The sequence below is a fragment of the Anas acuta genome, chromosome 3 (genome assembly GCF_963932015.1).
Source record: "Anas acuta chromosome 3, bAnaAcu1.1, whole genome shotgun sequence".
NCBI lineage: Eukaryota > Metazoa > Chordata > Aves > Anseriformes > Anatidae > Anas > Anas acuta.
In genome coordinates this window covers 27,430,364-27,454,071 of record NC_088981.1, presented here as the reverse complement: position 1 = coordinate 27,454,071, position 23,708 = coordinate 27,430,364, and the positions used below count along the sequence as shown (strand labels likewise).

General features: G+C 36.3%; 1 protein-coding gene across 5 annotated transcripts in view; it reads left to right on the top strand.

Moving 5' to 3' along the window:
• The first annotated feature begins 955 nt into the window (after positions 1-955).
• The window catches only part of RGS7 (regulator of G protein signaling 7), a 273,357-nt gene continuing 250,604 nt past the window's right edge, over positions 956-23,708 (top strand). Inside the window, exons 1-2 of one of the 5 annotated variants that reach the window (XM_068676303.1) lie at positions 956-1,300; positions 2,323-2,430. In XM_068676303.1, the coding sequence (XP_068532404.1) occupies positions 2,353-2,430 (78 nt within the window). In that variant the 5' untranslated portion in view covers positions 956-1,300; positions 2,323-2,352. The remainder of the gene's footprint in view (positions 1,301-2,322; positions 2,431-23,708) is intronic. The other 4 variants (XM_068676308.1, XM_068676302.1, XM_068676304.1 and 1 more) reach the window with 4 other exon arrangements.

Here is a 23,708-nt window from a genome sequence, read left to right as displayed (position 1 = left end):
AATCTATCTTCCTTTCTTCCACTTCCTAAGAGGTCCAAATCTTCTTTGTTTTGTATGTGGCTCACTATCAATGCCTTAGTTAATTTGTCACTTTCTCTTTTAAAGGACTTGAAGGCATGTGCAAAACTCGAAAGAGTAGTTAAGATTAGTTATTAGTAGTTGCTAATAGCTAACTTCTAACAGGATATTGTTGATTTGAGTCTCTTTGGGATGTGAGGAAGGTAGAAAGAGTGAGGATGACAGTATGTATGGAAACCTCTGTGTGTCTATTGTGGGATTCCACCAGTGCACACTCCACAAGGTGCAGTGCACCATAGAAGGTTTATTTATTTCCAAGATCATCCTTGAAATTTGAATAAGTTACTGTTTCCAGACAAGATGCTTTCAAATGGGAATATCCCAAATCTAACCACTCAAGTATCTTCTGTTCTTGTGGATGTTGCATGCAGGGTGTTTCAGCATTTGGAAAACGAAAGCATTCTTATCCATGTGATGTGGAAAAATATGACCTACAGACCGTATTTTTAGTTTTATCGTGGTCAACTCTATATGCAAACGAGGGACAAACTGGACATAGTAAAATAGCCCTGAGGATGTCCTGAGGTGCCCTCAGGGCTCCTTCCCGTCAGGTTGGTACAGACTTGCTGTCTCCTGCTGCTCGGTGGTCTGCGGTGCCAACGGGGCACGAGCTCCCCACGGATTTTTTTTTTTTTTTTTTTTTTTCAGCAAGAACGAGGGGGTGCCCAGAACAGGGCCGAGGATCAGGCAGAGCCGATCACCCTGCTGCTGCCGGTGAAGGTGCAGGAAGGAGACAGCGGGGAGCAGGTGTCGCCTGCGCCTCTCGCACCACCTTCCCTCCTTCCTTCCCCATTCCATTAGCCCACATTTCTCTTCCTGCCCAGCCCTCCGGCACTGCCTAATCTCATTTCCAGGGGCCGCTGCCAGCTCTGCAGCAGCTGCAGTTCCTTGGCCGCCGCTTTCGGCGAGGAGAGGCGGAGGCGGCGGCGGAGGCAGCAGCAGCAGCAGCAGCACCTTTGACGTGCCCGTCCCCCACGTGACGGCCGCTCCACTGCGGGGCGGGCGCTGCGCTGCCGCCGCTCCGGCAGAGCAGAGAGAGAGAGAGAGGAGAGCCGCAGCCCCGGCTGTGTGTGCGTGCGTGAGTGTGTGCGTGTGAGCGTGTGTGTGTGTGTGTGTGCCCGCGTGTGATGAGCGAGCGCCGCCGCGTCCCCCCGCCCGCTGCCGGCTGACGCCGCCCGCGCGGGGCGCGCCCGGAGCCGCAGGAGTGACCTTGGCCCGCCAGGTGAGGCGAGCGCGGCCGCTGTCCGCGGTGCTGAGCGCGGGGCCGCCGCTGTCCGCGGTGCCGAGCGAGCTGCTGCTGCTGCTGCTGCTGCTGCTGCTCTCCGCGGGGCTGCCGCTGCCCGCGGTGCTGAGCCAGCACACGCCGCTCCCCGCTGTGCTGAACGCGCCGCCGCCGGGCTGCCGGCCATTTGCTGCGCCCGGGCGGCGGGGAGGGCTCCGGAGGGGGGTGCTTGGGGTAGGGCTCAGCACGCCGGGCTCCCCGCGGCCGCCGGCGCGGTCTGTAGATGGAGCACGTTCTCACACCTGCGTGCAAAGCCAGAGCGCTGGCTCGGTGCAGCTCCCGTGCGGCCGGGGGGGGAGGGAGGGAGAGAGGGCAGGAGACGGGGCTGGCGGCCGAGCCGGTGGTTTGTGGTGAAGTGCGAGGAAAGTAGGTGAAAGCAACCGGGAAGCTTGTTTGCCTTCTTTCGTATCCCACCCCCACCCCCAATACTCCCTGCAACCTGCTCCCCTCCCCCCGGCACATTACATGGTGAATTGTGGAGAAGTTGAGAGTGGGTGGGTGGGTGGCTTTTTACGTGTTTGTGTGCTGTGAAAGTTGCTTTGACCCAAACGGTGAGGAGAGGGCAGCGCTGCACATGCAGTCATGGTCCCAGTCAGTGCCCCCTAAACTGTGGTCTTAGGTGCAGAACATCCCTCACTGAAGCTGTGTAGAGGAGGGAAGAGGGCTTTGAGAGGAGGCACCCACATGATATGGTGGCTGGTGGTGTGTCAGGGAGCTATTCGGAGTGACAATTCATTACAGGCTAAATTAGATTAACATATTACATTCATTACTTACAGGCAAAAGAGAGTAGTGACAGTAAAAGGTGAATTAACTGCTTTGCTTTGGTGTAAATATCTGTTGGAGTTAAGGACATCCACTGGTTCTGATAATGTGTTGGTAAAAATTCAGGTCCGTTAATCATCAAGAAAGGAAGGAGACCTGAGGCAGTGGCTTAACGAGACCACTTTTACCTTTTACAGCACAACAAAAGCAGATCAAATCTGTGGGACATGGCACAAGGAAATAATTACGGGCAAAGCAGCAATGGGGTGGCCGATGAATCCCCAAACATGCTGGTGTACAGAAAGGTAAGCTTTGCTTTTCAAAAGCTGAGGATGGTACTTCAGGAAATGGTGACGTCCTGAACTCTTTTGCCTAGCAAGTGAGGCCATCATTTTTACTGTTTCTTTACACTGTATTGAATAGAAGCTACTGCTGTGCTTTGCTGTGAATGAAGCAGAATGATTTCTGAACACAATCACCTGACATGGACTTGGACTCTTTTTTTTTTATCTGTTGACGTTTATGCTGCCTAATGCAGATCAAATGGCATGTGAAAAGTAGATCTATATTCCAGGTACTGCTAGTGACTCTTATGTTACAAAGTGACTGGATTTGTTGTTTTGAATGGTAAAATACAAATACATGTGTCAGCTGTGCATCGTGTTCAGGATCAGTTGGTTTTGATTCGAAATACTTGATATATTTAATTCACTTTATGCATAGAAACATATGACATGTGCCAGAGACTGGAAGATGTTTTGACTTCAAGCGTTCACTTGTAAGACCTATTAGTAAAATGAATTCATATATTTTAAAGCAAAATATTAACTACATAATGTATTATTTTGTATTGCTCTCTCTGGGCAAAGATTCTTAAAGTGTAGGAAAGTCAGAACCATTAACTTACATGAGGAGAAAACTGATTAAAGATATTATTTATCTGCAATCATTAGAACTTAAAAACAAAAGAAACTTAAAACAAACAAACAAACAAAAAACACAACAAAACAAAAATACACTTCAGGGATTCTCTCTGGGAAGGATTTCTAATGTAATTATTCTAATAGCATTAATATACAAATTTCCAGACACTGAACTTCAGGAGTGGGGGTTATGTAGCCACTATGCTTCCATTTATGTGACAGTAGATGCTTGGGGATTTTGAAATGGTTGACACACTATTATTTTTTACTGTAAACTTGGCGATTGTGTTTATTTTGATAAATCTTTAATTGCATTTTTCAAGAGAGAATAGCAATTTCTAATAATAGAGAAAAAAAGATGCTCTTGCACACTGAAATACATAATTACATAACTACTTGTTTATTCCTAGAATGCAGTACTTTCTAGCTTGTTTGTTTTTATCAGGTGGAAAAATCAATATATTTTTTAGAGGCACTGACTTTTATTTTTGCAAGTTAACTGTAACAAAATACCCAATATAAACACAGTTTAGTCTTTGAGGAGAAATGAGGCATCAACAGTAAGTTATCTTTTCCCAGAAATTATAAAATAGTCTTAAAATTAAGATGGATACATGGCTTATTTTTCTTTCCTATTTTAAAATACATTTCTGATTTCAGTGGGTTCTGGTGGTATTTGCTCTGTTGAAAAATTATATTTTTTTCAAAAGTGAATGAATTTATGAATTTAACCTTCATTATATGTCTATGTAAAATTGCACATCTAGAAAAATACAGGGTTACCTTAAAACTGACATCACAAGTGTGTTTCAAAATGAAATCGTGTGCATGAATTTATATGTAAAGATGTTCTGCATATATTAAAAGCAACGTACCAAAACTTATATTACAAGCCTTCATAGGGTTGTGATCTTTCTAGACAGAATTTTTCCATATTTGTACTCTATGCTGAGAAACAAGCCTTTTCTCTGCTTACTTAGTACACAGAGGAGAAAAATAGAGAAACTGTCTTTTCCTGTGGTGTCTTTGTCTCAGCAGCTGTCCAAGCTTGTGATCTATTATATTTAGTGTTACCTCATGCCAGAATTTAATGTTGCCCCAGAGCAGCCTCCAGATTCAAAGGAAACTTCTGAAGCAGGTGACAAGAATCCTGGTAATGCAGGGAAAATTTGAAAATGGGGAGTGGGAATAGGACATAAAACCTTGGTTACATGTTCAGCATCAAATACATTTTCAGTTCTCTGTAATCAGATGTATGGGGATGGTATCAATTTGTCTTCTAGTATAGCAATGGTCCTTCTCTTGTTATCATTAAAATGCAAGTGGTGCACCAAGTATTAAACTTCCCAAACCTTCCCAAATCTTCTACAGTATTACGTGCCATATCTATTTTTATAGATCTCAACTTATTTTTGTAGCATACTGAATCAAGAGTCATTTAAAGTTTTTAGAGTAGAGAGAAAACTTAGAATAGTCTCCCCTTTGGCAATATGCAAGGAATAGGTGACAAAATAATAGATAACTTTAAAAAAAATCCCCTACCTTTTTCTACAGTAAGTTATTGGTTGTAGTCAAATGTGTTATAATTTCTGTGTCTAGAACATAAGAGAAGGATAGTTAAGTAGAAATCGTTTCATTTCAGAATATATTGTCTCTGAATATCATTCTTTAATAGCAACAACTAAATCACAGGATTCCTTGTAATACATTTGAAAACACAATACTTCTGTCTGTCATTGTGTTGGAAATGAAAGCGTTGTGCAGAGTGAACAAAGAACTTGATCTGCCAGCTTCGTGAAGGACTGTTTTTTGGCCAACTGAAAAAAATATTAATAGTTGTTAGGGAAAAAAAATATATTAAAAGTGCAAGGCTTCAGAAGGAAAATGAATTTGAAGTCTTGTAATTTGAATAACACTGCAATTTTTCTTTTAATTTTTATTTTTTTCAGTAGTTTATACAATGCCAACACATGGAGTAGCATACATTTTCTAATATATGTGCCTGCAAGGAATAGGTGGGACACTTTTCTTGTGATAATAAGAACTAAAATTTGGCCATGCTATGTGAAGACAATGGCTATAAAAATATAATTATGTAAACTGATGATTCTTGCTAGTCTGTCTAACTTCCAGACAATCTGAACTAAGTATATTCTAAACTATGAGGACTTTCAGCCCTGGGTTTCCTAAATCCTGATTATGTCAGGAGCATTTTGCAGGAAATAGAAAGAGCATTCTTTAGAGAATGAAGTTCTGGTGTTTACAAGTTGAGTATTATTGCACTTTAAAGTAAGTTGTGAACTCTTGACATGGAAGTTTTTCCTTTTTTTTTTTTTTTTTTTTTTAAATCTTGTGATTTTTTTAAATCTGGTTTGTGATTAGTTACTCATCTGAGGGATTGAAGAAAGATTATCAAAATGCAGTATAAAGCATATTTCTCTTACAGTAGCTTGTATTCAAAAAAAAGAAGTTTTATTGCATTTTGCTTTCAGATATGAAATACTTGGGAAACAAATGAACAAACTGTAGGATATTTTACTTCAATATTCCATGCATGCATAATTCTAAAATGACTTATTTGAATCTATGATGGAAAAGGCAGTAACATGAATGAATAGTTCCTTATATCATTTTTATTCTGCCTCTTAAGATGCTTATGTGTCAGTGGTTTTATGCCTTGGGGAATTCTTTCTATTTTAATAGAACGTCAGTTGCATTATTCTTTTTGGCTATCAGCCTAATTATAAAGTAATGACATGTGACACATCATTGGTACTGACATACCTTGGAAAAAGTCCTGAATTTTTCTGCCAGTAGCCTTAGGCAAACATGGAAAATGTAAAATAAATAAATAAATAAATAATAAAAAATAAAAAAATTCCTGCTTTTACTTCCTCTCCAACAGAGTTCATATCAGTCAGCAATTAAAAGACATAAGACATTATGAGCTAAAGGTAAGGTTTCTAAAGAAATCTTGGATTTCTAAAGAAATCTTGGATTTCTTTAACACTAGTTTATTGCTAGAAGTTGGGTCTTAAAGAAGATGCTTGAGATGTAATATGTGGTCTATGTATTGTGCGGTTTCAGAGCCTAACTTAGCCTGTTTTATCTGGTGCGTGGCACAAATGATTCAAAAAGAAAGAGTTGTCTTTGAAGAACTTCCATTTTAGACCTCCTGCTGGTCCTACCGAACCTTTGTTTATCTTTCTGGTCTGTTCTTTGTTTACTTTTTTAGTCAAACATATGCTTCAAGGATTAGAAGTTTAATGGTTATTGTATTGCTGTCTGAACTAGCTTCATTTGAGAGATGATGGTCTTATTTTGTAACAGTAGGATTAACCTTGTCTGAATAGTAATATTCTTGTGACTGAGGCTTTGATTTTCCATATTCCTCACTGCCCCAAATGTTAAAATAGCTTTTTCCAAAGCTGATTAGAATTGCTAACAGTTGAGGCTTTCAGTGCTGTAATAATGTGAGTGATGTGTTTGTTCTGTTCTTGTGTCAATTGTTGAAGGTCATATACATCAGTACCCATGTATAGAAAAAGCTGAATTTATAATCTCAAGCTAGTTTTTAGTTTACCATTTTCTCATATAATTTGTAGAAGCTATGACTCCCAGATGTGATACTTTAAAAAATGTTGTAAAAGAGCATTAGAAAATAGTGAGCACCATCTTCCAATAACCATTCTTCTATCCTCTGCTTGTACAAGAGGTGACTTTCAGGGTTGAGTGCATAGAATACTGTGTTCTCATGTGGCTTTTATGTAGTGTTCACTTAAAAAAGATTGTTGGGAAAAAATGATAACAGTTAACTCGATTCCATGCAGCCTGTGAAGGTAAGGGAGGGTGTAGTAGGTGGCATTTTTCTAAGTGCTGTCACTCACTCAGATAAGAATTAATTTGATACTATGCATTTCTGAGTACACTGTCATAACTTATTTGTGCATCTTGATCCCAGTGAAAACTGCAGAGTTTGTTACTCCATTGTACATGCAAATGCCAGGGTGGTACCTGCATTTATGTTTTTGGGAATTAAATTACAGTAAACCCGTACAATATGATTTTTTTTCTTCAGAGCAGAATGGTGATGCTGTTGCAGTTTGTGCAAGGTGTGAATGCTGTTCTTGGTCTTATTCTGACACGCTTATGTATAGAATTGACTGAGATCAATCCACAATTATGGGCCTTAGGAATTCTAACTGTAAGATATGAACAGAACTTTCCTCCCTCTTCAGCATGAACATCATGAGGATGTTCATAGTTCTGGAGTAGTTGGTTGCTGTTAAAGTAAGCTAGGTGATAGGGGGCAGGAACTCAATACTGAGGGACAGAATAGTTGCTAGATTCTGTGGAGTGCCCATGTTTTGCTGTATGCTCTCACCCCTTCTTCTTACTTAGTTTATGTTGTATCTACCGGCTGTGCAGTTGTTCTTTTTTATGCTGTATCCACTCCTGGAATAGTTATTGTCAACACTAGGTAGAGAATACATGTATATGCTTTGGCATCATTTGTGATAAGAGCAGTATAAAGGATTTGACTGTCTTGCAACTATACAGAACCACTGAAAATGCAACCCAAAGAAACATGATTAAAACACCGTCTACTGGAGTTAGCAGTTGGCTAGATCTGCAGATGTGAGAGGTGCACCTTCCCTGCGTGTTTGCTTTGGTGATTCCTGCTGATATTTTTATTTCTTTCTATTCTCCTCTTCCTTCCACTAGGTGTAGAAATGTATCAAGTGATTTCACAGGTGAGAGGTTTGCTGCTTCTTACTGTTGGTCTAAGCTTGATGTGCTCAGATCACTAGCATTACTGTCAAATACAAAACCACCACAGAATTCTGTGCCACCATGTTACTTCCTTTCTCCATCCCACGTGCCACCTGAAAACTGTATGTGTCTGTTTTGATTGTGCATTGTCATTTTTAGTTTCTCTCCATTTTTCCTTTGAAGCAGTCTACATTTGTAACTATGGAAACAATGATGCTATTGATAGTGACGTGCAATATGGAGTCAGAATTTGTTTGTTTGGGAGTTTTTGTATTTTGTTTTCTTTTACTTCAGACTTCCAACATGGTTTGTGGAGTGCAGGAGTTTCTTGTAGTAACCTGTATCAGATGATAACATTAGAAAGATTCCCACCAAAGCTGATATGAACAAGACTACATTAAAAATGTGCATGTAAATAAAACTTGTTAAAATATGGCTATTTTTCCATCTCAGCAATAACAAACAATTGAAGTTTATTTGTAGTTTTAAGTATAGGAAACACCACAACAGCTTCTTCAGATCAATCTGTAAAAGCTGCTGAAACAGAAGAAACTTGGTTTATGAAGTTCATCTACAGTCTAAATCCCTGGTGGAACCTAGAAGAAACAGAATGTCATCAGCAGAATATGTCTGGTGCTTTCATGCTATAAAACTTTTCATGCAAATTGGTGGGAAGGGTTAAGACTGCAGATCTATTAAAATACAGGGTGTGAATGTAGTTAGTTTTCAACTGTATCTTAAAAAAAATATACAAAAGAGTTGCATATAATTATCGTCTGTGTTACCAGTGGGTAGGCTGAAGCATGTCAGAGCAGTGGAAAAGCTAGAAGTCCCTTTTTGATGAAGTAGAACATGGTATTTTCTACAGAGAAGGGAGTCATCAGGGCTGAGCTTGCAAAATACTGCCTGGACTGACTTCCATATGTTCCATTATTATTACTATTTAATGAATTGCAGCAGTAGGGGGAAGGAGCTGGTAATGTGGGAGGATAACTTCTGTGGATTTTGATCAAGGAAAGAAAAGTGTGGATTTTAATGGTGGTAATGTAAACCTTAGGCAAATGTATGAGGGGAGAAAATTTTGAGAGTGGGGATAGTCAGAGAAGACTGAACCACTTCAGTAAAAATCTTCAAATGAAACTTTCAGATGATGATGCAGTGAAGAAAAAGTAGGAAACAACACCTACAATTTTCCACAACAAAGGGATCAGCTGGGAATTTTGATTTTGGCTTTGATTCCAATGAGCTATAAAAAAAAAGTTGGAGATAAAGAAATTGAGCTGGTTATAAGAGTACATGTAGCTTATAATAACTGGAATATATATGGCAAGAATGATGTTGCCTGGTAAGCCAAACATTAGTCCTTGGAGCTGAACTGTCTGAGAACTGGAGTTTGGAGCCTTAGCTTTACCTGGAGTGGGAGAGCTGATTGGGGTTTGTGCAGGAAAGCAAGCTGGCCAAGAAACTGAGCTGTAGAAACAGGAATAGAAGCACCTCATAAAGCCATCATAACTGTCAGTGAAGCTTTTACTAGATAACATACAAACTTCTTCACTGACAGGGACGGAAGCTTGATATTAATGAAACAAAAAATTCAAACTGCAGAATTTAAACATCTGTATAGTGCAGTCTGTTAAATTGTTCAAAAATTGGTTTATATAATAGGGAAAAAAATGTTCAAATCAAGTATGCATTTCAATTAAAACCCCAAATGGTTTTCAAATGGTGGGAGTCCAGAACTAACTATACTTTTTCTTTCTTATGAGAACAGACTTCAGATTATTTTCCTTTTGGATTTTCACTGAACTCCCCAAAATAAGGAGTTGGTCTGTATCATGAGCATTCAGTTATTCTTTGAGTAGTTTCATCATACCTTTTCTTTTCTTCTTTTTTGTTGGGGGTCTTGGTCATCTTCCCTAAGCCTATGCTTAGTTTATGTGATACCCTGCTGTGGTAGCCAGTTTATAATCTTTGTATTATTTATCCTCATACAACTGGGGCCTGTTTTTTATGCATGTGTCTGTTTGAAAGCTTCCTTTGTCAGATGCTGCTATGAGTTTCCTTCAATTTATTTGTAATGCTCTGTCCATTTCCGAGAAGATAGCTTTGTAGGCTGAGCTTCAGTGAAACTGCTTTGTCTGTGGAAGTAAACAGGGCATTGCTCTTACTTCTGTTACATGCTTTTCCCTCAAAGATACTTCAGGTTAAAAGTTCACTGTTGATGAATTAGGAACTGGAGAAATGACACCATAATGTATATTTTATACATCTTTTTCATTGCAGATGTGTAACTCTGTTGCCTATTTTTCAAGTATTTTACAATTATTTTGCTATTTCTACTCAGGAACATCTTTGATAGCCACTGAATGAAATTTGAAGTGTATTAGATCCACAGTGTCATTCATATAAAAAATGCTTTTTGGGGAGATGTCTAAGGATTTATCGTGTTGCAAAAAATTTGGTGATTTCATTCTAAATAAACCTTAAGCAGGTGCTGAAGAGTTCCTAAGGACCAGCCAGATAGAAATCTATCCATGGCAGTCAGTGGAAAAAAAAAATAAAAAAAAATGTCATTTTCCTGTAATTCTTTTTACAGATTTATGAAAAGATACTCCTGAGAAGTGCATTTCAGGTAAAATGGGAAATTTGAAAAATACATTCTTCTGCAACACTGCTGCTGCAGTTTGTGATTGTTTTCAGTAGTATTCCAGTAGTCTAATCTGACAAACAGATTGGTGATTATAAATATCCTCAGAGCAATGCAGAGTCCTGCTGCTGTGGGACAAACTGTGACAGTGGGGTGGGCCAGTTCTTATGATGTAGCCTTGTGGGGTCAGGAATCTTACTGGCATATTGCTGTTGCGACAGTTATGTTTTTGTGCATGTTTTTTATTGATTAAATAACAAGTCACATTTAAACAAACAAAAAAAGGCTTTCAACATACGTGGAAATTGTTTTGGAGGGAATATTACAGCAGCCAAACCATCTTGTATTGAGTCATAATTGCATATGCATGAACAGAAAGCTTGTATTCATGTACCTTTAAAACATAATGGTCTTTGAGAGTATGTCATATATATGATATAGCAGTATTGTACCTTTCCTACTGTGTTGTAAAAATGAATTGCATGTATTTGTCTATATGATTCATTCCTCTTGTATATGCAGTGCAGCTAAAATAAATCTGAATTCCTGTCTTTGAGATTCTGTTTGCAGTACAGAAGTATTTTGAATAGATGTTATTTAAAAATGCCCTAAATTCTGATGGAAAAACAGTTTTTCTGATCTACTTTTATATCAGGATGTATAAGCAGTTTACTGAGCACATTTTAAAAGAAAGACATATTAGGGCCTCTTAACACCTACACTTTTCTGAACTATAGACTGTAAGAGGTTTAAATCTGAATTAGATTCTGCCCTCAGGTGTAGATTCACAGCACCTCTGGATATCAGTGGGAGCTATACAATTACATTTGATACAAAATCTGTATCAAAAAGAAAAATGGCAAAGCTTAAAATAAAACAAAAAAACACACAACCTTGAGTTAGATATTTTTACAAGAACTTTCATTGTGTTATGCGCTTCAGTCTTTATGGAGTGCATATAGGACATTTTGCATCTGTACCACAAAGTCCTTGCTGTTGGCATGTTTAGTGATATAGGCATGTAAGTGTGATCTGAAGAATAAACTAATGATGTAAACTAATAATGTAAAATAGATGATATGCAGAATAACTAAACTCAATCAAATTATATAAATATTAACCATTTACTTTGATAAATTTAAGGTACTCTGTACAAAGTACTACCTGGAATGCGGTAATATACTGTGATTGTAGGAATTCTTCTTTAGCCAGATAGAACACACTAAAGAACAAAAGTTCTACCCAGCTGCTTACAGTATTACTAGATTTCAGATGTCTCAGCTTTTTTTCAGAGTTACTAAGCAACCACAAATCTCATTCAAGTCACTAGGAGCTAAAGATTTTTAGTACCTTTTCACAAATCATGCCTATAACCCTAGGGTATCATCACAGTACCTGAATGAAAGGAGGGGGAGGAAGAGGGGAACAGAAAATGAGATTCTGGCCCTTGTAGTCTGGAGTCCATCAGAGGAGAAGAACTATACAAATACTCATAATGCTAATGCATTAATTTCTTTCTCTAAAGAGAAGATAAATGCTTTTGGCTTGTATGAAGCAGGAATAAATATTATAGTGCTTTATCTGCATTAATTTCTTCAAGTGAAATTCATTTCTTCATTCATTTCTTAAACCAAAACAAATCCACCAAAAATGTAGTAAGAGAATGGTACCTTTGCTATAGGAAAATCATATAATGGAATCATAGAATGGATTTGGTTGGAAGAGATCTTAAATAGCACCTGGTTCCAACCCCTTGCCATTGGCAGGGACACTCTGGAAATTGAGGCATACCTTTAACTGCAAGACCACCAGACTTGTCCTTTCTAATCCTCTATTCCATTGTTCAGAATCTCTTATTTTAAGCTATGAAAATAATGTCATGAAGGTATAAAAGTGTACGTATGCTTCTGAAGCTTCTACCTTTCTTTCCAAGTCACTGGTGTTTATTCTGTAAAATAAAGATAACCACGGATGCTGAGATTTCACTTTATGTTATCTGAAAGGGTATTAGCACACAAGTGTATCAATTTTAAGTGTATCAATTTTAAGTTCCTTTGACTTAAGTTCCTTCGACTTGCCATCTATCCTATTAAAAAAAAAAAAAAAAGTATTGAGGAACTACATTTATTGATATCTCTTCAAATAGGAATTCTACCATTTTTTTTTCTCATGTGAAATGGTTTATTTAACTAGATTATTTTATGGGGCTTATTCTTGGTCATTCTTGGCAATATTGAAAGACATGGAATAAGTTCAAGGAGAAAATGCTGCAAGTGAGGCACTGAAGGATTTATTTAGCATTATCATTTATCATTTTATCACTTCATTTTATCACTTGCAATGTGTTTATCTTCATGTGAGCCATACCATCAACTGCTCTGGTGAAGATAAACAGGGTCAAACGAGGGCAGCACGAATCTGCAGGTGTGTTTGGAGATAATGCTGGAGATTCACTAGGTGGTGCTCTTCTCCCTGGGTAGTGAGCAAATATCCCGCAGTGATACTGAGAGGGTTTATGTTGAGGAAGAAAGGAATACTGGTCTCATAAATAGCGTGTTCCATGCTGGGTGTTGATGTTGGCGACCTATTCAAATAATTGATTGAGTCTTTTATAGTGGTTTTAATTCGTTGATATCCATTCTGCAGTTTTCAGGGTGGGAAGCCTCTACTGTCATCATGTGTTTGTCAGTGAGCCTAAACACTGCAGTTTGTTGCCTGCACTTGTTGCCTGCAGGAGACTGTTGGGTTTAGTATTCTACTGATAAACTGAAAAGATAATTTCTGTGCACAAAATAATATACTCGAAGTATAAATAAAGAAGTGGGTAAGTGATTTGGGGAGACCACTCAAAAAAGGCCGAGATCAGGTAATTTCCATATATATATATAAATATATATATATATATATATATATATATATTATATATATATATATTATATATATATATTTTTTTTTTCAGTGCATGGAATGGTCACTTCCAGAACAGTAGTTTAGGATCACCAAAATGGAAGTGGAGCTTGCTACAAATTCATTATGCACATGAATTGATCCAAATGTCAGTGGTTTTGTTTTCTGTTATCTTGGCAGACTTTAGCAAGAACAAAAAGGTTTCTGTGTGTTCTCACCTTTCTCCATTATCTCACCTTTTTGACTTTTTCATATAATCCATATAGACATAGTAAATGAATTTTAGATGAGTATTCCAAATCTGACATGAGTATCTTAGCATCTATTTAAGTTTTAGCCATACTGTTGGCTACATCTGAATATTTTTGTCCTATTCTTTTTGCAAGCTATATTGGACAGAGGAAATTAACTGGTTAGACTTAACAGTGTTAAACAGAAACACTCAGTGTTCTAGGTGGTTGTTTTGTTAGCTATCCTTGGGACAGAAACTTTTTTAAACATAAAGCATCTTAAAACATCTGATAGATGCAGTTAAGGTGGGAAATTTTCCCTCCTAAGTTTTTTTTTTTTTTTCCTATTTACTTTATAGTTGTAGAGGTGGAATTTCACTTTATGTGTCTCCAAATATGGATAAATGTTGTCCTCACTCAGATTATTAAGGTTAATTCCTTGAAAATTACTGTATGGTCTCTGAGGAAGTGAAATGCTACAGAAGGTGTTATGCAGTGGCATTCTACTGGTAGCATACTAGGATTGTGAGGAGCGGGCTTTTCCCACTGAAGTAGGCTATAATGTAGAGTGAGTTAGATGAAATCTTATGTTTTGTTTATATTTTCAATATTCCCTTCAAAGTAAATGTCACGATCGCTTTTGAAAGAATTTCCTTTCTACAAGCCAAGTAAGTTTTCATAATTGACATATCAATTGTAACGTTAACTATTAAGACAGTGAATGATTTCTGACAAGCAAGAATAAATTAGATAATAGTCATTAGCCAGTGTAACTTCTTTTTCATGAATGAAGAGATGAATGATGTCTTGAGAATATAGTCTGTATTAGAACATAGTGGAAAGACTGGCAGATAGGATGTTGCACTGAAATGCAATAGTAGTCACACTTTTTTTTTTTTTTTTTGCTAGAATGATTTGTGATGAATGATCTGTTGTATCACTCTTCTAATCTGTCAGATCTTAGCCTATTTCCTCCATTTAGAGATTCAATGTGATCATGGAGTAGGAGACTCCAAGCATGGGAGAACTGGGTTAAGTCTAGGTTGTGCTGCTCGATTGTTTTTGAACAAATCACTCTATATCAAGGAAGGTGAAAAGCTTACAGGCTCTTTGTGCTTAGCTGTTTAGGATGCAGGTAAGTAAGAGATAGGTATTATTTTAAATGGTAGCTGAAACAGGATTGATTTTAAAAGTAAAGATCATTTGAACACTAATCCAGTTTTTTTTTTTTTTTGAGAAAGAAGATTGGAACAACAGAAATTCTTTGTTTGTGCAGTGCTGCAAAAATGGCTGGTGAATTCTTGTGATATCACAAGAATGCAATTTGCAGAAGAGCAAGAAGTGTGTCTAAAGTCAAGTATTGCATTTAGAATACAGGGCAGTGGGAATATGGATGTAATTCATTGTTCTGCTTTCCTGTTTGATAAAATGGTAGCAATTTTGTTTCCCATTTGTAATTTGGAGATAATGCAGCTGGACTTTAAAGAGACACTGAGGATAAAATTAATTATATTTTTGGATAGTGGATAATAAGGCAATGGCAGTATCACAGTAATGAATATTGCCTTTTTTTTCACTGATAGAACTTTTTTTTTTCCAGTTGATTTTTCAGAATTCCACTGTGATGATGTGATTTATTACAGATCTAACCTTTGACTTTCTGACTAATAGATTCTGTATCATTTTTGAGTGAAGTTTCACTAGCCTGGAGAAGTTTGACTCCCCGTGGAGTGTTAAGCAGAGATACAGTGGTCGAATCACTGCATGGTGTGCTGATAGTATATTTCCTAGAGCCATTGTTTCTGTTTCTATACCTGCTTCAAATTCTTCTGTGAGTGATGACAGAGGGAAAAAATGTACATGACCTACAGTACTGGCCCATCTGTGAAGACCAGATGGCATCTGTAATATTTTTTTCCTTCCATTCCTTGTAAATTGTCTAGGGGAAACTCGTGCTGAAACAAGAATAGTGGAAGTACTGACTTTTATTGACAGAGTGTCATTTTGTGTTTTGTAACCACTGCAGCCCAACTATGTAATACCTATGAATACCATGTTTGAAATAATATGAAATTCTTTGAAACCCAAATTTAGGGCTTTTTCATGCCACTAAGAGAACAGAGAGGATGTCCGTAACTAAAGCAATGTGTAGGAGCCATGTTTATGAAATTTTGCTTCCCAGCAGTTTGAAACTAATCAGAATACTGAATTAATTCACACTGTATTTTCCCCAAGCTTTATTTTTTGTAATCTATATTGTAATTGTACCTCTCAGCAATATATCCTAACTTTGAAATATTTGCTACGCTGAAGCATAAAGTCCAGTCTGTCAATCTTCATCCAAATGGTTAGCTTGCGTTTAATATGAATAGCAAAGACTTGAACGAGCCTATGCAGTTTCGTACACAGTATTCCTGTGAAATATGAGCAGACTTGCAAGACAACAGGCTTACCTGTTTCTCTTAATAATTGTACACTAAGGTTGACATTATTGACATCTGTGTTACTGCCAGCAGAACTTATTTCCCCAAACTGTGTGCGCATATGTGTACATATCTTTGCAGCAGGTGTTTTAGCTGTGACTAAATGTTTTTCCACCCAGCTTAAAGAGTTATATGCTTTTATCAGTGTGGTCCTTTCTTTTGTGTTTACATATTACATCTGTACATAGAAGTGTTTTGCCTTTGAGCAAAGGGAGAAAATCATCTAGAGGAAAGGCTATGCTATTAAAAGTGCATGCTTTCTACAGACCTACAGATCAGCAAGTTTGGACATTTTATAACTATTATTATTCAGTCAGGTCATTTTGTAATATCCATGGAATATTTTATTAAAGACATTCAAACATATTCAAGCGTTTAGCAAGTACTGCTTCTGAGGTAGCAAGTCATGTGTCCCTTCTTAACTTGTACAGCAGATAATGTAGTTTCTCTAAGAAAGTCTCTCTTCATTTGCCTCTTCTAGTCATAAAACCATTGCTCTGGAATGATTAGTTTTGCTAATGATAAATATTTTTCCTACTTTGGATTAGTGTCCAGTTTCTTTTTAATTTTTCATAAAATTTTATCAAGTAAAATTAGGAGTGCCTTGGTATGTCACTTCTAAAGTAATTTATTTGCCAAAAGCATCTTTACTTCTGAGACGTGATTTTTTTTTTCCCAATTATAAGTAATAACTATGTAGTCCAAACACCAGCATCAATATTATTTTAAATTGTTAGAATCTTGTTGGCTGTTAATGAGGCTGAGTCATGATCTCAGACAGTGCATGATTTTGACTCTGATGATATGTTGGGTTTTGTGCTATTTCTGGTTGTGTCCAAGGTTGGATGATTTTAAGCCTGATGATATGTTGGGTTTTGTAATGTTTCTGGTTGTGTCTGAAACAGGCATATGAGAAATTACAATTTCAGACCAATTAAGATGTTCCTTCTGCAATCACAAATTTTTCTTTTTTTTTTTTTTTTTTTTTGTGAGTTATCATACGTTCATTTCTGCATTTTAGCTCACTTTTCTCTGATTCAGTTCAGTGCAGAAATCCTAATAAGAAAGCTTTAATAAGCATAATTTGATTGCGTTGAAATTTCAGACAAGCCTCCAGACCAAGGAACCAATGCAGTATATGTGGACTAAAGAAATGCGTGTTACATGGAGAGCAAAGAATTTTTTCTTAGTTTCATTTTTGTTGAAGTATTAGCAATCTAATCATAGTTGCTCTTAGTCCAGTTATAATAACACTCACACACAGAACCCTAATTATCCAATTATTACCTATGCCAAATAATAGTATGGGTAAAGCTGACACAAATTATTTAGTATCTACTTCTTTTTCTGGTGTTACACTGAATTTTTCTCTGTTCCTTAGGGTCACTGATGCTAAGTTTTCTTCTAGAAGGATGGTGAAACATTATAGTAACTCATCTGCATCCTGATGGACAAAGCATGGTGTTGATAATGAGTACTTCCTCCTTGCTCTTGAGTCTGCTTGGATTTATTTTTAAGCATTTTCCAACACCATTATCTTGCTTGTTCTTTCTTTATTGCTCCTCAAATTCAATTTCACATGGAATTACATTTTACATTTTACACGAGCTTTATTATATATGGTCAGTTTTACTCAGTGCTCAAGGCTGCATTCCTTTACCAGGAAGCTGATGGTTTGTATTTGTAGAACTGTAACCATGGTATGATCCTGTGCCAGTGCTGCCATCTACCGCTTGACCTTTTGGGGTCTTCTGTAACAGATACCTATCTTTTTTCAGCAGCCTTCAAACTTCTTTATAACATAAGTAATGTTTTTTTAGCCCAGTCTCATTGCATCATTTTCTTACGGTCATTGTTCAAAAGCAATGGTCCATTAGCAAATCTGTGTATTGATAGATACAAAGTTTTGGTATTATTTGTTGTTAATAACTATTAGTTACAAGAACGTCAATGGTATGTTAACAAAATTACTTTATAACATAATAAAGGACAAATTAATCTAGCTGTAGATATGAAGATATATTGTTTACTTAAGCTTCTGATTCTTGCCTTTTCTGAAACAACAGGAAAGCCATGAGATTTATCTTGTAAATATTCCATAGTTTAAGATCTGTGCACCACAAGACACAAGTAAAATAGAGTAATAGTAAACGTAATGGGTGAGACCTGTTGCGGAAGAAATCCTGTCCATGTCTACTATCCAAAAATAGTCACTTGTATGAGACTGCTGGTGAGTGTAATCCAATAGGCCCATTAAAAACCATGACCTTTCTCAAACAAGTGATTATTACTCTTGCCTTCCACTGAAATCTTTATAACTGATGTCTGACTTTGCCCAGTTTGAATTTTGCAGTCAACTTAAATGAATGCAGGTGAAAGACCTTATTAAACAAAATGCAGAAACAGAATGATTTTGAACATAATTTGAATATCCTCTTGGATTTCCTCTTGCATTTGCAGTATTTACCCGAGACCTTAAATTCATAACTGTTGATGCACAGAATAATTGAAGCATCTCAGCTGACAGCATTGATGTTCTTGAATTGTGATACATGTGAAAGGCATTTTACTTGCACGTAACTTTTCTTCTGTTTCCAATTATATTGTGAGAGTGCAGAACTATATATATTTTGATATTAGCAAAGCTTTATTATTGAGAATGTTGCAATTCAGTAAATCAGCTAACAATTGGAAGTGGTATTTGTAGAAGTTCTGTTGGAACCAAACATCCTCTTAAACACTGAAAACAATTATTTATTTGCTGCTTTTAGGTAATAGAAATTCTAAACAAGAAAACTCCTCCTAGCTTATTGTAATAATAATCTTTCTTTGGTCTTGACTATCTGTATTTTTTTTCAACCTACTACCACTGTTCACTAGACTTTGCAGTTAGATGAACACAGCCTTTGATTGTCTGTGCTTCACTAAGAAGACAACAGAAAAATCGTTTCATCTCATGGAGTGACAAATTGATTTTTATTTTTTATTTTTTATTTTTTTTTTTCTGCAGAGTATTGCTGAATCTTAAAGCTTGAAAGTGGTTTGTTAAATCACAGATCTATTTCCATTCAGTGTTCATCAAACAGAATTTGCAGTTTCTGAATTTTTTCTCTTTTGGAATCCTTGACAAAAGACAGGAGACCGTCTTTTTTTTTTCTTTTTCTTTTTTTTTAAATTCACAAAGTTAGGGGCAATATTGTATATATTGTTTCATAACTAACTTCTACCAGACTTCCCCAGAAGGAAGGTGTATTTGTTTATTTATATATTTTTTTTCAGTTTGTGAATTACTGTGAATTTCAGTTTTAGAATGGAGTTGCAGTATTACATTGAGTTTTGAAATGGTTGCCATTGATATAGTACATTATTTTTTGGATTTTTTTTTTTTTTATTATTTGTTTTAGAGAAAATATGCAAGTATGTAGATGATTGAAAACTAAGCTTTACATTCTTGCTTTTGTTTTGAAATACATGCTCAAATGTGCTCATCAGTACAGATGTCTTCAAAAAATTATGTGAATTTTGTAAACGCTAATCTGATGGATGAATTTATGCATTTACGTGGGTAGGTTAGATCATTTCAAACAGCAAAAAAAAACATTTATTTTTGCAAATTAAAACAACTATCTTGTTATCATATTATTTTATTAAGTCAAATTATCTTATTGGGAAAAAAAGAAAAAAAAAAAAAAAAAGAAAAAAAAATGTTTGGGAAATTACCAAAAAACTTTGGCTTTTTTATTGCAGATTTGAGGGATCAAATATTTGAACTGGTTATTATTCCTATCTGCAGTTGATAAAAATAGATTTCTGTTCTACTTCAGAGACTCTTAAGTTTCAAAATTATATCGTCTCTCTTGTGATTCTATATAACAATTTTCAATCACTATTTCAATTTTTGGTCATAATAAACCTTGAAATATTGTAAACGCTGCCCTTAGGTACTTGTCCGAACAAACATTTTTATAGTTCTGCAAGTGACTAACAGGTCACTGTAAATACACAGTGCAATCCATACTTAAAATAAATCTACTATTTAAGAGCCATCACAGTTTCAGAATAAAATTGAAAACAACTTTATATTTAAATAATGTTAGTACAAAAGCACAAGATACAGTGGTCAAGTCTTAAAACTGCTAGAAAACTCTTGGCACTTTACATATAGAGAGTATTCTAAACCACAGTAGTTTTTCTGCCTGCATAGCCATGACTATTGGAAGTTTGGTAAATATGAGTACCATTGTATTGGTTGGAGTAAGTCACCTGAAGGTTTTATTTATTTTTAACAAAGATGGTTTTCTGAGCTATTGCTGGACACAGACTTCAGTGTTGCAGAGCATTTATGATGCCAAAACACTGTGACATACCTATTCCTTAGTAAGACTACATAGCTACATATTTTCAGAACCTCTCAGTAGTTTAGTAAAGGAAAACTATGTAATTTGACTTTAATGCAACTGCTAGTGGATGCAATTTACAGTACTGTTGATGTGACTTCTAGCATGATCTGGTATTATACCTCTTCTAGTATTTGAGAACATTATTAGTAGCAAAACATAGGTAGAAAGGTTTTCTAGTTGAGGAATGCAGGCATTAAACTACTGGGTAAAACAGCTGAGGGTATGTATTTGAATATGATCAGAATCATGGAATCATTAAGGTTGGAAAAGACCTTCAAGATCCATCTGGTCCAACCAACACCCTACTACTAATGTCACCTGCTAAACCATATCCCTAAGCACCAGGTCCAACTATTCCTTAAACACCCTCTTCTGGAAGTTTTAGCATTCAAATACATGCTGAAATTATTGAGTGCCTCAGCAGCAGATATTTTCTATTGATTTAAGAAAGTACAATGAATTACTCATGAAATTCACTGAAAAGCTTTTAAGAAATAATTCCCTTTATTTTTATTTTTTATTTTACAAAGGTAAGTTCATCATGCACCTGCCTAAATCTGTAATCAAAGCTCTTCCTGTTTTTTCCAGCTATGAATTGTCTGTGTGTTGTAAGCTAAAGAATACAAATGGAACTCTGATTTTTTTTTTCAATTTGACTTTTAAAATTAATTTTAATATAATTGCATGTAACTTGTTTGATACAAAATCCATTTTGTTGATAGTGATTTTCCTTAATGCTATTTTGCGTATGGTAGCATTTGCCATTGATGACTTTCTTGCAGGTATTCTCATTGACATAAAATTAGTGGTAGATAACATTCTAATTTGTCAGTATACTGATCTTAGCCTGTCTTGTGTTTATATACAACTACATGCTTTGCCACTGATAAGTATCTATTGGCTTGACTGCTTACCTGTACATTACTCTATTGATCTCTCTGCTTATCTTTCATCCTGTACTCTTGTGTCGGAGTCAATTTACTCCAAGGACACAGAGTATTTTTCAAGTCATTTAAACACACAGCAGGATGATTATCCAGATGATAGGTTTATCATTGATTTTTACAAAAGTTCGTGAGGTACATAATTAAAATCTAGCTGCATATGAAGACATGCATTTGAAAAGATGAACTTTATATTTGAAGTAACGAAAAACAACATTTATCCCCTGTTTCTGAAAATATCTCTGGGTATTATTATTATTATTTTTTTAAAGCAGCAAATGATTATGAGAACAGTTCTTTTTGGGTATTGCTTTTGGATCTTGGAGAATGACTAAGTTTTCTAGGCTTGTAGGCTCTCAATATGTAGTCTGTTTCATGACATGTCAAGTAGAGTTGAAAACCTGTGCCCTTCCAAAATTGAAGTTGCTCTCTATGGTGCCTTACCTATACATACAATATTTAGAGGGCTTATGTGGGAGCTACCCTCATCTTTTGGTTTACTGTATAGTAGTTATCCTATACTTGCAATGTTGTGCAATCTCATCTGTGTCATTCTCTCATTTATCATTTCTTCAAAAATTTGATTTTCTGTTTCATAGTAACTTGTGGTGTCTGTGTTAAGTAGGGGTCTATTGCTGGAGAGCTGATGGTGCCATTTTGAAAACTTGGAATTAATTCTTCAGCAAACCTGTCTGCACTGATGCAAGACGACTAAATGACTTATTTTGCGGACCCCTAGATAACATACAACTTCAAATTTTGTGATGCTACTGGAATAGTTCTGGTAGTAAAAGTTACCACTAAATTTCTGGGAAGTGACACATTTTCTGTCTTCTAATCACTTTCTGTGAAGCCTAAGGTCTGTAAGACCTCTGGTATCTTGGACCTTCTTAGCATGCAAAGTGTTCTGTATGAATTTCTCTGTAGGTGAGTACTGTTCTTCTAAATCAGCTGGTAAATAGTAACGTACTCCAAGCCTCTCAAGAATAGCTTTTCATCACGAGTTTATGCTTTCCTTGTGTGCACGTGCAGAACTGGAGAATGGATAACCTTCCTAAAATGTGAAAGTGGCTGCAGCCACAAGGTGACTTGATAGGAATGCTGTGAGAGAATAGTTGATTGCAACTGTATCAATTAAAATGTGCCATTTAACATCAACACACTAATACAGGGGTAGAAGATGCTAAAAATTTCCATAGTCCTCTCCATCTGTTTCCATTTGCCACTGAAATTGCTTTCAAAATATATTTTGAAGAGGAGAAATGAAATGCACTAGATGCACTGGAAATAGAGAGAATATTGAACTGGTAAGGCCCTTATCTTGAAATTGTAGTCCAGATTTATATTTAAAATGATGAGATTACTGTTTGTGTAGAAAAAGCCAATGTGACTTTTTTCAGTACAGCCTTATGAAGTAGGTGACCTAACCTTCCAAGATAAAGGAAGGCTTGCAGTGATGTTAATGCTGGTGCTCCACTATATCATTTTTCTGATGGGTCAAGCATTATTCTTACTGATGTTCACTGGGATGTTCAATGATCTGGTTCTGAAAAGCAATAAAACAACTAGATAGATAACCAAAGCTTCAGTGAATATCTTAGTTGTGCTTAATGGGTCTTGAGATTTCCAAAGCGTTTTATCACAAGACTGATGTTTGCTATTTGCTGCAAATGACAGACTTTACATTTCAGCACTTCTGCTTGTAATTGTAGGATCATGGAAATGTTGTTTGGAAAAAACAAAAACCAACCAACCAAACAAAAAAGAAACCACCAAACTCTCAAGATCAGCTAGTTTAGTCTCCAGCTCAAAATGATTGTTGCCTAAATCAAGTCAGCTGTATTTGCCACCAGTTCTTCCCTGTGAGCTGAAAGAGAGAATCACAGAGGAGTTAAGAACTGTAGAAATATAAAAGCAAGAGTAGTGTTATGAACAGATTTTTGTGAGGTTTCTTTGAAATATTTGGGTAACATTGACTCTTGTTTAAAATCTGACAACTTTTAATATAAGGAGATATACATGTAGAATGGCTTTTTTTTTTTTTTTTTTTTTTTTTTCCTCCACAACGTTTGAACATTTGGATGCTTTAGCAGAAGATATTTATTCAATCAGTGTGTTGAAATTCTATTTGGAGGCACATGCAGTAGTGCTAACTTGCAATGACTGTAAGTAAATCCATCAGATAGTTAATTCAGATAGAAAAATGTGTGTGTTAATACTGATTATATAAGACACCTTTTATTTCTGGCAAGGACCTTTAAGAAAAGCCCTTGTAA